Source organism: Dama dama, chromosome 11 (genome assembly GCF_033118175.1).
Source record: "Dama dama isolate Ldn47 chromosome 11, ASM3311817v1, whole genome shotgun sequence".
Classification (NCBI taxonomy): domain Eukaryota; kingdom Metazoa; phylum Chordata; class Mammalia; order Artiodactyla; family Cervidae; genus Dama; species Dama dama.
In genome coordinates, this window is record NC_083691.1 from 55,507,681 (window position 1) to 55,528,180 (window position 20,500).

Sequence of the window (20,500 nt, forward strand, 5' to 3'; positions counted from 1 at the left end):
GGCTTCCGTAGTTGGAGCACACGGGCTCAGTGGTTGAGGCTCCCAGGCTCTGGAGCACAGGCGAAATAGTTGTGGCACACAGGCTTAGTTGCTCCGAGGCATGTGAGACCTTCCTGGATCAAGGATCAAACCCGGGTCTCCTGCATCAGCAGGCGGACTCCTTACCACTGAGCCACCAGGGAAGCCTCATGGACTCTTTTTGACCGTCTAACCATTAATGTTAGGTAAATACTGTGTGGGGGTCACCTTGGTCTGCCAGGTCATCTACATGGGTTGAACTCACTTGTCAATCCTACAAGACAACTGATCATACCAATTATTTCCAGGAAATAAGCCATTGACTGAATTGACCCAACCTTGTCATTCTTTCGGTTTTTCAGAGACAGTCTTTGGACACATCTTTGGACCTCACAAATATTTAAGTTCCCCCGCCTGCACACACCCCATTGACAGGGCTTCCCAGGTGGCTCAGTGAGTAAAGAATCCACCTGCAATGCAGGAGAGGAGGGTTCAATCCCTGGGTTGGGAAGATCCCCTGGAGGAGGGCATGGCAACCCACTCCAGTATTCTTGCCTGGATAATTCCATGGACAGAGGAGCCTGGTGGGCTACAGTCCAGGGTTGCACTGAGTCGAACATGACTGAAGGGACTGAGCATGCATGCACTCACACAGGCACACCACTGACGACAGCCAGCCCCCCAAAAGGCTGGGAGAGACCCTGCAGACAATGGACTTTGGCACTCAATCTCTCCCATCAATAAAATGGGAAGGCTGGACTAGACCAGGAGTGGCCAACACATGGCATGAATCTGCCCTCTCCATGGCAGACATTGCTAATCAATTACAGTGTTCATTCCCATGGGACCCGGATGCAGCCTCAGAATCCTTTTCAACACGGGGCTTCAGGCAGCCCCTACCAATCAATTAGATTTGGCATATGCATGATGAAAAGCATTTGTCCTCGGTGCCCTAGATGATCTCCAAGCCTCCCTCCAGCTGTGCCGATCTAGGATTGCAACTGATTAAGTGTGTCTGAGGACTCAGCCCAGAGACCACCAGATCGACAGCTGTCCCTGGGGCTTCCCAGGTCTGTGGGGCGGCTGTGGTAGAGCGGTACCTTTTAAATTTTCCTCACTGCTAATAAATGTGCATTGCGTCAGCTCCGCTATGCCATGCCCCCCATGGGCTCTGGCTGCCGCCATCAGAGAGGACTTTTTCAGAGAGTTGTAAAAATAGTTTTTCAAGGAGCTTGTACAGAAGAAGCAGCCAAGCCTTTTTTTTTTTTTTTTTTTTAATTTCCTTTCTTTTCTGAGGGAATGGGGGAGATGGGTAGGGAATACTTCACAATGAAGGAATGTGATCCTTGGGGAATTGAAAGTTGTTCTCCTAAAAAAAAAAAAAAAGTTATCACACACTGGTTTCTCATCTAGCCACAGAGCACGCCTGTGAGTCTTGGTAACAGCTCCCGGGAGATCACTGGCTTAAGCCAGTTCTTGTTAGGCTGTTGACAACTCGGTCCTGATGAGGGAAGCACTAATGGGCCCCTGGCTCGCTCTCTGCCCACCCCCTGGCTGATCAGGCTTTGGGTTCCAGTGGGCTTGATGGCTCCATGACAGAGCTTTTCTTGCCTGCAATAGGGGTTAGGCCTGCAAGAGAGTTTTCTTTCTAGCCAGTGAACTTTTCACTTCTCCCCGTTGTGCTCTGGATTTGGAAGAGGTTTAAGACAGACGCTGAGATGTTAGAGGTGGGAGTATCTCCAGGTAGGTAGGAGCCATCACCGTCTCACTCTTTCCATTTTACAGATGAAGAAACTGAGGTTTGCAAGGGCAGGGGGACAGAAGAGGCAGATACCCAAGGGAACTGGTCCTGGGATGAGAATGAATTTTTCGACACCCAGAGCAGCAAGTCAGAACTTTAGGACAACTCTGATAACATCCAGCCTGGAATTTCTCAAACCCTGAGTAATGTGTGCTCCTGTCTTGAATGGTGACACCTTGTCACAGAGCCCTAAGACATTGCTATACTCTTAGGCTTTATACTTTTAATTTTTATATAACTATAAAAAGAAATAAATTAGTAAACAAAACGACAAAGGTGATGTGCTTCCCCAGTGGCTCAGTGGTAAAGAATCCGCCTGCAATGCAGGAGTCACATTTCGCCAAGTTCAATCCCTGGGTTGGAAAGATCCCCTGGAGGAGGGTATGGAAACCCACTCCAGTATTCTTGCTTGGAGAATCCCATGCTCCTCTGTCCATGGGGTTGCACAGAGTTGGACCCAACTGAAGCAACTTAGCACACACGCATGCACAAAGGTGATACAATTCACATGAACAACATGGGGTTAATGACGGATAATGTTGTTTTGCTGAAACAGAGCACACAGAGGGCAGAGGAGAGCATAGGAGAAGCCACTGAAGACCCTGGACTTTCCCCATCAGAGATCACTGGAATGAAGGAAACTGGGGGACAGTGTGATGTTGCAGGATGGAAGAGGATCAGAGAGGGCAGGGCCAAGGCAGATGCTGGTAAGGAAAGCACAGAGCCTGAACACACTCATGTCCTCTTGGGGGTGTGCTCTCCCAAGTCTCCTTGAGGCTTGGCTGTCCCCTCACTTCTTAGCGAATCCCCAATGTCTAGGCGGGGCCCCGCTGCCACCCCCTCTCTGCTCTACCGTCTAGGCTCCATGAAGGAGTGGGTACCCCTGCTCCCTGCTGCTTCCTGTCTACTTCAGGTGGGAACACAGGCCAAATGGATCCCATAGATGTGGAAGTGGATCATAGAGTGTGTCAAGGAGAAAAGGGGTACGGTTCCAGTTGTAAGTGGGTGGTGAGAGGAGGCCTTAGCGAAAGGTGACATAAACAGGAGGCTGGGAGAAGATTAGGGAATGAGTTATGGATATTTGTCAGGGAGGAGGTCTGCCTGGCTAAAAATCCCATTGTCCTTCCAACCTGGTTCAAATGCCTCTTCTTCAGGCATCCCTGGTGGTCCAGCGGTTTAAGTATCCACCTTGCAATGTAAGGGACCCCAGTTCAATTCTTGATCTGGGAGGATCCCACAGGCCATGGAGCATCTAAGCCCCTGCGCTGCAACTACTGAAGCCTGAGCTCCTAGAGTCTGTGCTCCTCAATGAGAAGCCACCGTAATGAGGAACCACACATGACAAGCGGGTAGCCACCACTCGCTGCAACTAGAGGAAGCCCTCGTGCAGCAACAAAGTCCCAACCCAACCAAAAAAGAAAATAAATAAACACAGTGAGAGTGTTAGTCGCTCAGTCATGTCTGACTCTTTGCGACCCCATGGACTATAGCCTGCCAGGCTCTCCTTTGTCCATGGAATTCTCCAGGCATGAAGACTGGAGTGGGTCGCCATTCCCTTCTCCAGGAGATCTTCCTAACCCAGGGATCAAACCAAGAACTCCTGCATTAAAAGCAGATTCTTTACCATCTGAGCTGCCAGGGATCTTCCCAAATAAATATTCAAACAAACAAAAACCCAAATGCCTCTTCTTCCAGGAAGTCTCCCAGAATGGTTCTGCCACGCTTGGAATTCCCAGAGTTTTCCCTGCAGTGTGTGTCACTTCAAACTGTGTCTAACGGCTCTTAGATTTGTATCATCTTTCTACTGGACCCAGAGCTCCTTGGGGTGGACATCTCATGCCCTCTCACCAAACGTCAGCTCCCCGAAGCAGGGGTTTTTGCTTTGTTCGCTGCTGTTTCCCTAGACTCAGCAGGTGTCTACAAATGCACACTGAATTGCCACGGGTGGACTAAGTCAAAGGTGGGACTTACTTGAGCTCCTGACGACAGATACCTCATGTCTCTGTCCCAGTCCCATCATGGGGCCTGGCCAGGGGCAAGGTTTGTCAAGTGACTGAATGACTGTTGATTTGCACCCATTGTCCTCCATGCTGTTTATCAGGCCAGGAGACACGAAGCCAGAGAGAAAGAAAGTGAATTTGACAAACCGCCAGTTCTCGGTGGCCACAGCAATTGTTTCTAAGACATGATCAACTCTGGATCCACTGGCTTCTTCTATCAAAGCAGCTGCTTGAATAGTTGAGTAAGACCTGGTCCAAACTGAGCAGTGAACCTCAGATGGTAAAGAATCTGCCTCTAAGGCAGGAGACCCAGATTTGATCCCTGGGTCAGGAAGATCCCCTGGAAGAGGAAAGGGCAACCCACTCCAGTATTCTTGCCTGGAGAAACCCATGGACAGAGGAGCCTGGTGGGCTACAGTCCACAGGGTCGCAAAGTCAGGCATGACTGAAGCGACTGAGTACACATGCATGCATGCACACACGTGTACCAGGATTGTTCTAGATGCTGGGATATAGCAGTGAACAAGGCAGGTAAAAATCCCTGCCCTCATGGAGCTGACGTTCTAGTCCGGGATACAAAGAAACAAAAAACCCAGTTATATACATGCATATAGAATATGTCAGACGATGGCAAGTGCTTGAAAAATTAAAGCAGGGAAGAGGCAGAAGATTCTGAAGGGGTGGGGTACAGATTTTATGGGGTGCCCAGGGACAGTCTCACTGAGAAGGTGACACAGAGGCACCAGAGGAGGATGAGGGAGTGAGTCACAGGCTACCTGGGGGAGAATATTCCAGAATGAGGGAATGGCCAGTGCAAAGGCCCTGAGGCAGGAGGGAACTTTCTGGCTAAGTTCAAAGTATAGCAAGAAGCCCAATGTGGTGGGAGCTGAAGGATGGGGTGGGTTATGGGGGAGAACTGAGGGATGAGGTCAGAGAGGAAATGGGAGAAATGGGGGACTAGATGCCAACCTTTGTTCCTACTGGAATGTTTCAGTTCTCTATTGCTTGCATAACAAATCACCCCAAAATGCAGTGGCTTAACACGACAATTCGGGATACGTTTCCATGGTTCTGGAGGTTGACTGGGCTCAACTGGGCAGTTCTCACTCAGGTTCTCCATGTGGTTCCAGAGAGATAGAGGCTGAGGCCAGAAGCATCTGAAGGCAGGTGTTTGGGTCCCTTCCTCCATCACAGATCTGGCAGGCACCATGGGGCTTCCCATGAGGCCTCTCCCGGCAACACAGTAACCTGGACCCCTCACATGGTGACTCAGGGCTCCCGTCGGCAGGAAGCTGAAACAGCCTTAAAAGCACAGCATCACTTCTACTCCAGCAGGCCTCCATTAGCCAAGGCAGTCCAGATTCCTAGGATGGAGGAACATACCCCTGTCTGCATGCTTGCAGGTGGAGAGGACTACTGGCAGCCCCTAACACATGTGAGAAAAAAGGGAAGTTACCCAACGGAATGACATGATGTGTCCTAGGTTTCAAAGGACTTCCAGTTAACTGTGTGAGAAGCTGGTACCCACTTGCCTGTTGTGCCAGGCTCCCCCTCATGCTTGCTGAACCCCTTCTCTCTGGACCCGACCCTCCCATTTCCTTCCTGACCACAGGAGTCAGGACCAGGTGTGCCTATGGACTTTGCCTCGTGCAGGGGAGTCTGCTGCATTTACCACAGAGCATGTGCTTGGGCCTGAGAAGGGACACCCAAGCTTATCCCAGAGACAGAATCACAGAGAGGGAGTACTAGAGAGGGGGTGCTAAAGGCCTCCCCGCTTCCCTCCTGTCATGTCCTTATCCAGCCCCAAAGTCTCTAAATTTTCCACAATTTAGATGGTCACTTGGATAGAGGGAGCTAGAAGGAAAGCTGGAGAGGGAGTCTGAGAGCTTTCTGCCTGGATATCTCCTTTCTGTCCTCTGGATCCAATGTCTTGCTGGTTAATGGTGACAGTTCAGGTACTGTGACTGAAAGGTAGGGAGGGGAATTGGGGGACACAAGGCTGGCTGTATCCTACTCTCTGCTCACTCCCTTGGGTGGTCCTATCCAGGGTGGATGTGAGCACAACTCCAGAAGGCAGTGATCATATGCGTTCTGTAGCCTTTTGGCAGTCTAATTCCATTTTTCCTTGCTCGAATTGAAGACACACCCGCTTTGGAACAATCTGGACAGTCGGAAATGGGAACTCCAGATTCAGTAATGTAGCATTCCATGTAGCAAGGATCCAAGGACCCATCTCATTTGGCCAAGGAGACGGCAATCATGGGGTGCCACCTGGCAGAGTTATCCTGCCCTCACCCATGGGTGGTGTGTATGCACTAAGAAACTGTTGGGTACCAGCAATGCCAGGAGATACCAGTGCCGGGATAAGGTCTGGGATCCATATGCCTGAGATCATAAAATGTCCAGAGGAAGTACCCCTGACATCTGACCCTGACCTGGAGGATCACTGAGCTGGTCCAAGGGAGGCCAGAGGATTCCCTTGAGAAGAGGACAACAAGAAGCTCACCCAGCCTGGTGGCACATGCAGGGAGGCCAGTGTGGCCAGCCAGAGAAGCCAGCCCTGTAGGTGACCCAGTGACTCGCCTGTTCAGATGCTGGTCACTGAGGTCTCAGGAGGCCACAAAACACAGTGGTTCAAAGCTTGAGTTTTGGGGTCAGTTGGCCAGGGTTCAAATCTCACTTCTGTTATTTTTTTCCATTGGCAAGTTTTTTTCTTTTTATTCTTTTTGGTCTAGGAACCTCAGTTTCCTTATCTGTACAATGGGTTTACTTCCCTGGGCTGTTATAAGGAAATTGAGCCTATATAGAAATAGAGCCTATATTCAATCCCAGTGCAGTGGCATTACTGCCTGGCTTTTGAGCATTTGTTCCCAGTGACCCAAGCCCTAAGCTCTCGCCTTCACGTCCTTTTATAGCTTCATTCCTATTCCCTGGATCAGCCATACAGAGGATGTGGAACCTCCCAGTGGTTGTTTTTAATGTAGGACTTCCCAGGTGGCTCAGAGGTAAACACTCTGAGTGCTAATGCAGGAGATGGAAGAGACGTGGGTTTGATCCCTGGGTCGGGAGGATCCCCTGGAGGAGGAAACGACAACCCACTCCAGTATTCTTGCCTGGAAAATTCCATGGACAGAGGAGCTTGGCAGGCTACAGTCTATGGGTTCGCAAAGAGTCAGACACCACTTAGAGATTGAGCATGCGCGCACATAGGTTTTCTAGGGGGGTGTGTCTTGCCCCATTCCAAGCAGGGTGTGAGACCACTTGGAGCTCTGAAAGCCTTTTTACCCTGGCATTTCTATGAATTCACAAAATCCATCTTACTCTCATTTCAGGGTTACCAGTCCTGGTGGCTCAGACGGTAAAGTGTCTGCCTACAATGCAGGAAACTAGGGTTCAATCCCTGGGTTGGGAAGATCTCTTGGAGAAGGAAATGGCAACCTACTCCAGTATTCTTGCCTGGAAAATCCCATGGACGGAGGAACCATGGGGTCACAAAGAGTCGGATACGACGGAGTGACTTCACTTTAGTCCTGCGCTCTAAATTCTTGTGGGGAGTTGGCTGTGCTGTGTGTAGTCCAGACTGTATCATACCACCAGAGGGCGCTAGCAGGCTGGTCTCCCTCCACTTTTCCAGGAGACTAAGGGAAGTGAGCCCTGGGTGGCAGGTTTGCCCTTAAGCTGGGGGACCTTGGGCAGTTAGCCTGGACTTTGGAGGTCTGCCACTTGTAGGGCTGAGAATCACAATAACAGGGACCCTTCACATCACTTGGGCCCTCCAGTTCTGGTACATGGCATTCCATCTTATGACTAAGGAAGTAATGCCCAGACAACAAACTACAGCTCAGAGAGGTGAAGGGGCTGCTCAAGGCCACACAGCTGGTAAGTGGAAAAGCAGATTCCTCCTAGGCTAGCCTGATGCCAACCCCTGGGCCCACGCGAGAGGCAGCATGGCAGGGGGGAAGGAGCGTGTCCTGGAAGACCTGCTGGGTCTGAGTCCCATTCCACCTCTGCCCAGCGCAGCTGACCACTCCGATCCACTCCCTTCTCCTCCCCTGTTCCCATGGGGAACAGTGACCTTCTCCCCTGTTTTGAGAGAGTTGGTGACAGGCTCAGGATCAGCATGAGTGGAGCCTTCGATACTCAACAAAGACAGGTGATTTTCCTGGAGCCCATGCTGGCCTCTATAGGGACAGTTTTCAGTCCTGCTACAAGACTTCCACATGCTCCAACTAGCTGCGGACACCTCTGGCCTGCAAGTGCACTCCAAGACGGGAGGCAGATGCTGCGATGCAAGGAGTCTGGGCAGCTGCACCAACCCAGAGGCCTGAGGCCACTGTCACTCCAGCTCACTGTTGTACATGCAGTCTCACCCGAACCTCGTGCCAGTTCTGGGAGTCAACATTATGATCCCCATTTTACAGAGGAGGAAACTGAGGTTCAGAGAGGAACTCGGCAGTTCTGGGGAGGAGGACTTGGCTTTCCCCCCATCTCTGCCACTGACTGGCTAGATGTGTGAGTGGGTTAGCTGGGGTCTCAGACTCTGTTTGGGAGCTGGCAAATGTAAACCGCATGACAGTGAAAGACAGTGTGAGTCGCTCCGTCAGGTCCGACTCTTTGCGACCCCATGGACTGTAGCCCTCCAGGCTCCTCTGTCCATGGGATTATTCAGACAAGAATACTGGAGTGAGGGCTTCAGCAAGGGTTTCCTGGGAGACAGGGAGGAAGGAAAGAGCAGCTTGTGGATCTTAGTTCCCTGACCAGGGATGGAACTCAGGCCCCCTGCAGTGAAAGCACAGGGTCCTAACCACTGGACCATCAGAGAAGTCCCAGAAACAGTGGTGTTTCAAGACCTCACAAACCTAGGGGTTCAGACAGGACCTCAGTGGAGGACAAGCTGCAGCAATTCTTGGGAGTGAGCAGAGGCCAGTAAGAGTGACAGGGGGCTGTGATGACCAGTCAAGGTTTACAGAGAGAGGAGACTGAAGCCAGTCATCCAAGAGCGAGAAGAATGTTCTCTGCAAAGGGTCTGGGACTGGTGGGGGAAAAGCAGGAGAATGGGGGCTCCGCTCTGGGGCTTACCCTTGGTCTTCAGGAGAGAGGTAAGGTATGGGAAGATGCTGGGTGTCCAGGGAAGTGGATGCCTCAGGAAGCAATCACTTTATCATGCTGGGACCAATTCCCTGTGGGAAAAAAATGAGGTTTTGCATTTACTATTCCCAGGTGGCGCTAGTGGTAAAGAACCCACCTGCCAATGCAGGAGACATAAGAGACAAGGGGTTCGATCCCTGGGGTTCGATCCCTGGGAAGACGTCCTTGAGGAGGAAATGGCAACCCACTCCGATATTCCTGCCTGAAGAATTCCATGGACAGAGGAGCCTGGCAGGCTACAGTCCATGGAGTGGCAAAGAGTCGGACACGACTAAGCACATATGTACTGTGTTTCAGCCAGCCATAGTCAAAAAATTGCATGCTTCCGTGTGTATGTTCCTGTGTGTATGCAGACATATGAGGGTATGTTTGATGTCAAAGTCTGATGTCAAAGTCCTCTTAAGTCTGTGATCTCTTTTTATTTCCCCGACCACCTTGAGAGGTTGGCTGCATAGAAATGTCACCCTCAAGGACAGATTCAGAACTCCAGTGGGATGAACTGTCTTGTCCAGGGTCACAGGCCTTGAGAGTTGAAAAAGCCAAGCACAATCTACGCTCCTGCCCCTGAACTTTCTGCCTGGGCCCCTCTCCTACCTTCCAGGACACTGCATGGCACAGGCCACGGAGTCATCTACCTCCTCACACCCTTAGAGAGAGAGAGAGAGAGAGAGAGAGAAGGCACTCCAGATGAACCCTGAAGAAAACCCCCACTGAGTTTAGTCGGTGTAGGAGGTGGGAGTGAAGGACTGAAACCAGAAAGATAAGGATTCCAGTGGCTGCAGAGGTCAGAGCCCCAGGCCAAGGTCGATCTTTTCCCAAACTACTTAAAGCACCCATCACCACCTTAAGGAGAAACTGCTACAGAGAAAAGGCCTTTGAGGAGTAAGGGCTGGTCCTCGGGGGCAGCCTCTCAGGTGGGGGAGTGTGGGGGGTGGGGAGGGCTTAGTGAGGGCCAACTAGTTTGACCTTCCCACTCCCCTGCCCAGAATCTCCAGTAGGATGGCCCTGAGGACCAAGGATCTGGGGAGTCAATCTCTGTCCCCTGCCAATAACGGCTGGCATCTGCAAAGCTCTCACTTTGCACCAGGCTGCTCTGAACACTTTGTACATACAGGGTCAGTTAACCTTAACAACAGTCCTGGAGACACAACTGTTACTTCCATTTTACAGATGAGGAAAGGGAAGCACAGGGAGGTTCAGTGACTTGCCCAGTGTTCCTCAGTTTGTCAGTGGCAGAGCCGGCCAGGAAATCTGCCTCTAGGAGCTATTCTGCCTCTGTTATTAATAGTAATAATAATCAAAGCTTCCATTGGACTGGTCCCTCCCATGTGCCTGGGGCTTAATTTCTCACAGCCATGCTGTGATTTAGGCGTTGATGTTCTCCGAATTTCTCATTTCATAGATGAGTAAATCCGGGCTTAACGGGCAGCCTGGGGTGAGCTGACTTCAGACTCTCACAGATGCTGCGTCGAAATCCGAAGCTTCCACCCTGATCGGCCTCTTTAAACTCGCTGCGTGACCGTGGGAAAAGCCCATTCCTTTTTGGAGCCTCAGTTTCCCTGTCGCTTAGGCTTTCTGCTCCTGGTTCCCCTTTGCTCCAGCGAGTGACCCAGAGAATGGGACTGCGGTGCAGGGGGCCCTGAGGATCTTGAGCAACCCCAGAGCCTTCCTCCTCCCCTCAGCCCCCCATGACCTCACCCTCTTCCAGAAGAAGTCGCCATACAGTTTCTTTCTCGCCTGGCAAGCTGGGGTACGGTTGGGGGGAGGGCTGGACGTGGAGGTGCTGGGTGCGGAAGGTCACCGAGAGAAGAAGGCCTAGCTCCATTTGGGGAAGGGCCCAAGGGTCCAGAAGCCACGTGCTCGGGAGCAGACTGTCCTGCGGGAAAAGAGAAGCGCCCGGGACTCGAGGAGGGGGCGGGGAGGGAGAGTCGGAGGAGGCAGGTTCTGGGCAGAAGGGCTGGGGGTGGGGGGAGGCAGAGAGCACGCGGACAAAGGAGGCGGCCGGCAGCCCAGCTGTTTTGAAAAATGCTTCCTGTTTCTTTAAAGGCGCTCGCGGCTCGGGCGGCCGGGGCTGGGGAGGCGGCGGCGCTGACTGATCTGGGGAACCGGGCTTCTGTGTAAACTGAGGCTAAACAAACACAGATGGAGCGCAGCGGGCGTTCTCCAGAAACGCTGGCACGGCGGCAGCGACTTCAGATGACACTCTGAGCGCTCCGGGAACGGACAGCCCGGCGGCGCAGCTGCCCCGGGGCGAGGGGGAGAAAGGGAGGAGGGAGGGAGGGAGCGAGCGAGCAGGGGGAGAGCTGGCGACTCCGAGGCGCTGAGCGCGGCGGCCGCCGGGGCAGGCGGGCGCGCTTCCCGGGCAGCCCCACGCCCCTGCCTCGCGCGCTACCCGCGCCATGAAGCACATCCCGGTTCTCCAGGACGGGCCCTGGAAGACCGTGTGCGTGAAGGAGCTGAACGGCCTCAAGAAGCTCAAGAGGAAAGGCAAGGAGCCGGCGCGGCGCGCGAACGGCTATAAAACTTTCCGATTGGACTTGGAAGCGCCCGAGCGCGGCGCCACCGCCACCAACGGGCTGCGGGACAGAACCCAGCGGCTGCAGCCAGTCCCGACCCCGGTGCCAGCCCGGGTGGCGCCGGCCGCTCCCTCAGTTGGGGGCGCGGACACGGCCGGGGAGCGCGGGGGCGCCCGGGCGCCGGAGGTCTTGGACGCGCGGAAACGCGGCTTCGCCCTGGGCGCAGTGGGGCCGGGACTCCCCACGCCGCCTCCGCCGCCGCCGCCGCCGCCTGCGCCCCAGGGCCAGGTACCTGGGGGTCCCGAGACACAGCCTTTCCGGGAGCCGGGCCTGCGTCCCCGCGTCTTGCTGTGCGCACCGCCAGCCCGCCCCACGCCGTCGGCGCCCCCGGCGCCCCCAGAGCCCCCGGTGCGCCCCGCGCCCCCCACGCGCCCTGGGGAAAGTTCTTACTCGTCAATTTCACACGTAATTTACAATAACCACCCGGATTCCTCCGCGTCGCCTAGGAAACGGCCGGGCGAAGCTACCGCCGCCTCCTCGGAGATCAAAGCCCTGCAGCAGACCCGGAGGCTCCTGGCGAACGCCAGGGAGCGGACGCGCGTGCACACCATCAGCGCAGCCTTCGAGGCGCTCAGGAAGCAGGTACCGGTTCCCAGCCACACATCCTCACTGCGCTTGGGGATGGCTGCGGGAGTGGGGCGGGCGGGGTGGTGGGACTTTAAGGAGGGTGAGGGTGTGGATTAAAGGGCAAGTAATCCCCGCCCGGTCGGTCCCAGCGCCGAGACAGGTATGGGACCGCCTGGGGCAGAGACTTTTGCCACACAGTGGTATGGGTCTTAGTTTGCAAAGTCGGGATGAAGGTTCGAGATCTCTGGCCCTCTTTACTGCCACTTCCATCCCCTTTGGGGTGACCCTGTCTGCGAGTCTGACTTTAGCCCTCATAGTTCACTTTTATGGCAGCGAATATTTGTCTCCCGGAGGCCCTTGGGCGCCGTGAGGATTGGAGAGGGGAAATGTGGGAATCTGTCTCCGGTGGGTAAGGGCGAAGACCCTTTTTCTGGCAGACCCGGAATGCTGCTGAGGGGTGGTCCTGGTTTTGCCAGAATATAAATGTTCCGCCTTCTGGGGGAGCCTGTCGACCCCTTTTTAGCCCCGCCTCCCGGCAGGGTTGTCCCGGCCGCCCGGCCCTCAGGTTGCCTACACACCCTGCAACACCCCCCCGCTCCCACCACCACCTCGGTGTCCTTAAGGACCCTGGCTATAACCCTTCCCTGGGAATTGGCTGGAGAGAGTCTTTCCTGGAGATTCCCCTTTACTGCTGACCTTCAGCGCACATGGAAGAGGCAGGTCGGCTGAGCAGGGAACTGGTTGATAGGGGATCTTCAGAAACTGGTTCTGGAGTGGGTTAGGGGCTTCTTAGTTTAGGGCAGGTGGCAGCTGTCCTCACCAGACACTGTCTTCTGGGGGGATGGGGAGGAATATTTGTCCAAGAATTCCCTGTAGTGGGGAGTGGCAGTTTTACAATTCCACTTAGACAAGATTGAGACTGCCCAGGAGTTCTAGACTGTTCATTTTCATAGAGCAAAGAGAGATCTAAGAAGTGAGTGGTAAGTGCCCTCTGCCTCCACCTCACACAGGGCATGGGGAAGGTTGAGGGGGTAGGTGGGTGTGATTGGTTTGAATGGTCAGGATTTCTGCTTGCTCTGCCGCTGACTTCCTGTGTGACTTCAGGAAAGTTACTCACCCTCTCTGGGCTTTAGCCAGTAACAAAGGATTTCAGAAAATATGATATTTTTGGATGACACTCTCTCTGCTTCCTCCTGTGAGTGGGTCGGGCAGTGCCTGTATTCATCCCTGGGAGAGAACTTGAACTCCTGGGAAAAGAGGCTCTATGACTTTTGAGCCAAAGTGTCTCACTTGGGAATGGGTGAGCTGATTGGTCAGTGAAGTGGAGTGGAGTGGAGGGGTCAGATAGCTGTCACAGATAGTTGGGACCCTGGGCAGTGGGCCAAGTGGAGAATTCAGTCTCACCTTCAGGTAGCAGCCTGCTACCTGCCCCTCAGGATGGAAGGCTGAAATGACAAAGATATGCCTGTCCACCTGCTCACCTTGAAGCTAGGAAAACCCCTCAGATTGGGGAGGTCAGGTGCCCAGAGCATCACAGCTGGTGAGCAGCAGGACCAGGCTGGCACCCAGGCCCTCTGACTGCCAGCTCCGGGTTCTTTTTACTCCTCCAGCTGCCTCTTTCGATGCTGAGAAAATATTCATAGTCTTGTATGCTCAACTGCATCTCATTTGTCCAGTGGCTTTAACTTCTTTTAGTAATAAATTCCATCTTACCTGATCTTAACATCCCTGTCAGTTGGATTAACTTTCCACTTAATGGAATGTAAAACTGGGGCCCGGAGAAAGAAGGAAGAGGACTCTTCCCAAATCACCTAGTGGGTTAGGAAAGATGATAGAAATTTCTAGAATGCCCGCCCGGCCAAATGCTTCTCACAGTGTTGGCTGTATCAGTGTCATGGGCCCCCCAGCCGGACTTGCAGTGTCATTTGTAGTTGGAAGATGGGCAGACACAAGCCTGACTCTCTGAGACAGGATTGTTAATCCTGCTTTCCTTTCACTTCTGCCCTTCTTGTGGGAAAGTTCTGTGGAAAATGGACAAATTCAGGGAGAGAGTGCGTGCACACACACAGGTACACACAGCTGTGTGTATACACACAATCAGTACCCATGCTCTTAAGCACACACCAAGTGCTTGAACAGAAACATCCACTCCTGTTTGTTGCCCTCCCGGCCCAAAGCATCTGTCCTTTCCCCAGAAAGGCTGCTGTCTGTTATCTGGGAGCAAAAGAAATCGCTGGGGCACTTCTGGTCCCCAGAGCCCAGGGCCCAGGCCACACTCACCACATCCACATCACACAGCCCCTGTCTGATGGGGAAAGTCCTGTGTCCTGGAGGCACTCCTTCCTCCTCTGGACCTCAGTTTCTCTCCTGTAGAAGGTGTGCATGTGTATACACACACACACACACACACACACCCATCCATGTGCGTGCCCCTGTCCAGACAGGCTGTGGCTCTGGATTTAGGCTTGGTGGTGGTGGTTTAGTCACTAAGTCGTGTCCGACTGTTGCGACCCCATGGGCAGTACCCCTCCAGGTTCCTCTGTCCATAGTATTTTTCCAGGCAAGAATACTGGAGTGGGTTGCCATTTCCTTCTCCAGGGAATCTTCCCGACCCAGGGATCGAACCCAGGTCTCCTGCACTGCAGGCGGATTCTTTACCAACTGAGCTACCAGGGAAGCCCTTGGATCTAGGCTCAGGCTTGACTATTGGAAATGGGCCCCTGCGAAAGAAGTGAAAGGTGAGAGTCTGGTTCTGCCTGAAATGAGACCTTGGCCATTGCAGCGCTGAGGTCCGTGGTGGGACTGTGACTGGTCTGGAGTTCCGTTTCCCTGACCAACTTCCTGGTACAGTGAAAAGAGTATGAGCAGGGAGTCTGGAGGCTGGCATTTGAGTCCTGTCTCTGCTGTATGCCTCTTGTGTGACCTTGGACAAGTCATTTTCTCTCTGAGCCTCAGCTAATGAAACTGGAAAATGGTGATAAAGCTTACTTCATACACAGCTTCTTTGCAAACATCGAGTGAAGAAAGGAAGGGAGACCGTAGGAGGAATGAACCTTTCTCGAACATTCACAGAGTCCTCAATGCTGGGCCAAGGACTTGACAGATGTAGAAATAAGAATCCTATAATCATTTTCTTAACAATCATAGAAACTGCCATCAATCTGTGGCAGCAATCAAAGTAACTGGGTTCAGTCACTCAGTCACGTCCGACTCTTTGTGACCCCATGAACTGTAGCATGCCAGGCTTCCTTGTCCTTTGCTATCTCTGGGAGTTTGCTCAAACTCATGTCTGTTGAGTCGGTGATTCTATCCAACCATCTCATCGTCTGTCACTCCCTTCTCCTCTTGCCCTCAGTCTTTCCCAGCATCAGGGTCTTTTCCGATGAGTTGGCTCTTTGCCATCAGGTGGCCAAAATATTAGAGCTTCAGCATCAGTCCTTCCAATGAACACTTAAGGTTGATTTCCTTTAGGCTTGACTGGTTTGATGTCCTTGCTATCCTTTGTACTGGGTCCTGGGCTAAGCGTGCTATGTGTTTTAGTTCATTTAACGAAATAGGTGTTGTCCCATCCCTATCCCCGTTCCACCCCCATTTCACAGATGGTGAGACTGAGGTTCAGAGAGCTTCTGTAAATTGGTGATGGTCTCCCAGCCTTTGGCTGCCACACCAGGCCTCATGGGTTTTGCACTGCATATCTCCCTGACTTGCCATTTACTAGGCTCCAGGGTGCATATGCCGCTATCATTGCAGAATCTGGATTCAAATCAGTCAGTGAGTCGCTCCAAGGCTCAGACTCCTACCAGCCTGGTGATCGCCCTGGAGCTGTCCACCCCCAGCACAGGGAAGCTCGCCAGTCTCCTGTTTTGTCCAACCCACCATATTCTCAACCACGGAAGGAACGGGGTAGGAGGCTGCCTGGCCATAGAAGTGCAGGTGGGGGAGAGAGAGGCCCCCTGGCAGGAGGGTGGGGGGTGGGTATGCAGGGCAGATGGTCAGGCCACATGCCACCAGCCCAGCTGCGTGGGGCCCTCCCCGCCGCCTCATGTGAAGGCCATGTGTGTACAGCTGGGCCCGGTCCATGTGCGGGGCTGCTCCGGGCCAGGTGGGAGGGGTTCAAGGGAAAGCCTGGTGTTGCTGGGTGGGGGAGGGGAGGGGCCCGAGCCCGTGGGCCTCGGCCTTCCCTGACAGAACCTTCTGGCTCACAGGCTGTGCTTGCCCACATGGCATCTGCTGTGCTTGCAAGATTTCCTCTCTCCCAGAGAAGTGTAAAGCCCCTCAGCACTGGAGGAATGGCACTCTGGCCAGGCAGAGGCCTGGATCAGCAGGGCAGAGCCCTCAGGGCCTGCTGAGGTGCCTCTTCATAAGTGAGAGTGTTAGTCCCTCAGGCTTGTCCGACTCTCTTCGACCCCATGGACTGTAACCCGAGAGGCTCCTCTGTCCTTGGGATTCTCCAGGCAAGAGTTCTGAAGTGGGTTGCCATTCCCTTTTCCAGGGGAACCTTCCCGACCCAGGGATCGAACCCAGGTCTCCTACATTGCAGGTGGAGTCTTTACAGTCTCAGCCACCAGGGAAGGTGCCATGGTCTCCTGTGGAATCCTCCACAAGTAAACTCAGGGTGGCCCAGAATGGGGCATGAGAATGGCGCCCCCAGCCCCGCACCTCCCTTACCCTCAGACTCCCTAGGATGCCAGGGGGCCATGGCAGCCTGTGTCCCACTCCTCAGGGAATGAGGGACAGGCCTGCTTGTGTCCAGGGGGACAGGAGTGACAGAAGCCTCTCTCCGGCCCCCTCTCATCCAGTCACCAGGGCAGCTGCCTTTTGAACCTCTTTGCAGGAGGTGAAGTACCTTACCTGGCCTTGTGGTCATGCATATGTAGTCCCACCTTCCCACTTCACAGGTGAGGACACTTACAGAGGTGGAACGAGTGACCAGGCTTTGTCCCGTCTGGCTCTGGGCCAGGGCCCATAAAGACTTAAGCCCAGGTTTTCAGGGTTCAGCCTCATTGCTAGGAGTCAGGTTGGGATTTTGTTTAGACGGAACTTGACAAGGACCTCGAACAGCTCTGTATGGAGAGACTTCACCCCAGGAAGCCAGCACTCCCTGATATGAGATGATCAGAGAATAATTTCAAATGAATCAGGTCCTCGGCTCTGTGTCGAGAACACAGTGATGCTGGAGCTCTGTGGGTCCAGAAGCCTTGGTGGGCATCTGAGGATGGGTCTGAGGATTGGGTAGGAGTTGGCACAGAGGCAAGAGGGATTCCAGGCTGCCCCTGCATTGGCTGGTTGGTTCATGGCTGTGCTTGTCTGTTGCCCCTCCGAAGGAAACGGCAACCCACTCCAGTATGCTTGCCTGGGAAATCCCATGGAAAGAGGAGCCTGGTGGGCTGCAGTCCATGGGTCGCAAAGAGTTTGGCATGACTAAGAGACTAACACTCACTTACAGCCCCAGCCCCTCCCTACATCTGCCCATGGCGATTCCATTCTGAGGCAGCAGGTGTTCTCATGTCCACTTATTGGTGAGGAAACTGAGTCCCCTAAGCTTGTGGCCCTGCCTAAGCTCATGTGGATGGCCCAGAGTAGAGTTAGGTCCTCAGCATCTCAGGCCAGGGTCCTTCCTGCTTTCTCCCACTTGTTGGAGCCAGAAGAGGGTCTGGTAAGTAAGTGGGATGGAATCTCTTAGAGGTATGTGGGACCTTGAGAAAATCCCCACATGTGCTCTGAAGCTTAACAGTCTTTTAAATTTTTGTCTGTGTTGGGTCTTCGTTGCTGTGCATGGGCTTTCTCTAGTTGCGGTGAGTGGGGGCTACTCTCTAGTTGTGGTGCTCTGGCTTCTCATTGTGGTGGCTTTTCTTGTTGTGAGCACAGGCTCTAAAACACAGGTTCAATAATTGCGACCCATGGGCTTAGTTGCCACAAGGCATGTGGGATCTTCCTGGACCAAGGATCGAACCCTTGTCCCCTGCATTGGCGGGTGGATTCTTAATCACTGGACCCCCAGGGAAGTCCTAAAGCTTAACAGTTCTTGTGGGTTGAGCATCAGGCAGGTTCTTTTACTTTCTTGGAAGTTTTGCTGCCTCAAGAGTTGCAGCCAACTGACCCTGCTGCCTCCTTTGGCCTTGTCCTCTGAGCAAGCTGAACAGATGACTACTGTGGGCTTCCTGCAGGTGGTGTGGTGGCTGGGCTCTGGGCCTTATGTGGATGCTCAGAGAGGTAATGCAGTAAGGCTGGGATCCCATGAAGTCCAGAACTCTCCAGCTCCTGCTCAGAAGGGTGGGCTGCCCACCTCCACGCCATATAGATACACCCACTTTAAAAAGCAAAGACACCACTTTGCCAACAAAGGTCCGTCTTGTCAAAGCTATGGTTTTTACAGTAGTCCTGTATGGATGTGAGAGTTGGACCATAAAGAGAGAGCGCCAAAGAATTGATGCTTTCCAACTGTGGTGCTGGAGAAGACTTTTGAGAGTCCCTTGGACAGCAAGGAGATCAAACCAGTCAATCCTAAAGGAAATAACCCTGAATATTTATTGGAAAGACTGATGCTGAAGCTCCAATATTTTGGCCACGTAAGGGACAGAGGAGCCTAGTGGGCTGCCATCTATGGGGTCACACAGAGTCGGACACGACCGAAGCGACTTAGCAATAGCAGCAATGGTGCAGAGCTGACTCATTGGAATAGACCTTGATGCTGGGAAAGACTGAAGGCAAGAGGAGAAGGGGGCGAAAGAGGATGAGATGGTTGGATGACATCACTGACTCAATGGACATAAGTTTGAGCAAACTCTGGAAAATAGTGAAGGACAGGGAAGCCTGGCATGCTGCCATCCATGGGGTTCCAAAGAGTCAGACATGACTTAGTGACTGAACAACAACAACAAGATACATCCACTGGAGAAGGGCATGGGAACCCACTACAGTATTCTTGCCTTGAGAATCCTGTGGACAGAGGAGCCTGGCAGGTTACAGTCCATAGGGTCACAGAGAGTCACACATGACTAAAGTGACTTAGCACACACACGCGCAGATACATCCACATCCCCAAGCAGTTGCTTCTGGCTGATTGGAAAGAGCTCAGCTAAGGTGTGAGTTCAAAACCCAGCTCGTCTTTCATCAGCTGAGAGATACTGGAAGTGCTTAAACTCCCTGGGCATCAAATACCTCTCACAACAGCCATCCTTTGCCTGGCCTTAATAGATTGCGAGAAACAGCAGGGGGTGACCTGGTTCCAGCAGCCATGGAGGATACACAGATGTTATTCCCACCTTCCAGATAAGAAAACTGAGTCTCGGAGAGGTGAAGGTACCTGTCCAAAGTCACATCCTACTGTTTGGGATTCAGATCAGCTCTTTCTGCCTTACCTTGACCTCGCAGAATCAGATCTGCATTAGGCCAGGGTGCTCTGAGCCGAGTTTTTTGGGGGACCTGGTTGCTGCATCCTGGGACGTGGGCATGAGAAGGACCTGGAATTAACCAGGTGAGCTGAGGAACACCCGCGCTGGAGAGCAGGAGGAGTCAGAGTCAGCTGCCAAAAAGGATCCTTGGTGTCCCATATACAGCCACCTCAGGCAGCAGGAGCTCAGAGAGCCTGGTGGCCTTCCTGACTGATAGATACATAAGCTTGTAGCTCCAGTCAGGTCTTAGATGAGTGACCTGGGGCCCAATATGTCTCCTCTCTGTTTCCTTGTGTGTAGATGGGGTAACAGTCTTTATTTGGGGGGATGTTTCAATGGGCTAAAACTACCTATGAATAGTGACCACAGGGCCAGGTAAACAAGCAGAGCTCAATAAATGGTTTTCTTGTTAGACTTGGACTTTGAAAGAAGCAGTGGGGCAGAGTGACAAGTCTGGGACAAAACTGGCTCAGAACTTGGCACGGGAGCTCCTAGGTTGGCCTTGACCTCATCTGTTGCTCTGTGGTCCCACAATGACCCTGGATCCCCATGAGCAGATCCCTTCTGAGAGCCCTGCTCCCAACTGGGCTGCTCCTGAGACCCCTGCCACTGTCTCAGGACCCCCAGGAAACTTTTCGTCCCACAGACCTTGTTTATTTGTTCAGGCTGATAAGCAGGATTCTCTGGACTCTAGTTGAGAACAGGCAAAGTGCATTGCTCTGCAGGCCTTTTTTTCAGATAGATTTGGTGGCGTGGTCAGAGCTCGGGGGTGGGGGGCAATGTATGGGAGTTGGGGGAGTTGACAGTCCCTCTGTTTTCTCCCTGCCCCTCCCTGGGTTTCCTAGCCTGGTGAGGGGCAAGTCCATGGCTGCTGGAGGATGCTGGAAGGTGACTGCAAACCTCATTTGGGCCCTGGGCTGTGGTCTCAGGACCCGTGGAGGGGGAGGGTGGGTAAGGGATGAGCAGGCGCTACTTCCTGGCTCCAGATCTCCTGCT

The 20,500-nt window shown here is 53.2% G+C and overlaps 1 protein-coding gene and 1 long non-coding RNA gene across 4 annotated transcripts in view; one reads left to right on the forward strand and one right to left on the reverse strand.

Annotated features, from left to right (window-relative positions):
• Positions 1 to 1,301: 1,301 nt before the first annotated feature.
• Positions 1,302 to 12,071, reverse strand: LOC133064805 (uncharacterized). 2 transcript variants are annotated; one of them, XR_009694724.1, is made up of 5 exons: positions 11,934 to 12,071; positions 10,666 to 10,843; positions 8,899 to 8,999; positions 4,789 to 5,183; positions 1,302 to 1,387 (listed from the first exon to the last, which is right to left on the reverse strand). It is a non-coding gene; the product is annotated as an uncharacterized LOC133064805 (long non-coding RNA). The 2 variants fall into 2 exon arrangements; XR_009694725.1 differs by having other exon boundaries at positions 4,789 to 5,245.
• ATOH8 (atonal bHLH transcription factor 8) overlaps positions 10,910 to 20,500 on the forward strand; it is a 41,451-nt gene continuing 31,860 nt past the window's right edge. Inside the window, exon 1 of one of the 2 annotated variants that reach the window (XM_061155265.1) lies at positions 10,910 to 12,125. In XM_061155265.1, the coding sequence (XP_061011248.1) occupies positions 11,367 to 12,125 (759 nt within the window). In that variant the 5' untranslated portion in view covers positions 10,910 to 11,366. The remainder of the gene's footprint in view (positions 12,126 to 20,500) is intronic. The other variant, XM_061155266.1, reaches the window with a different exon arrangement.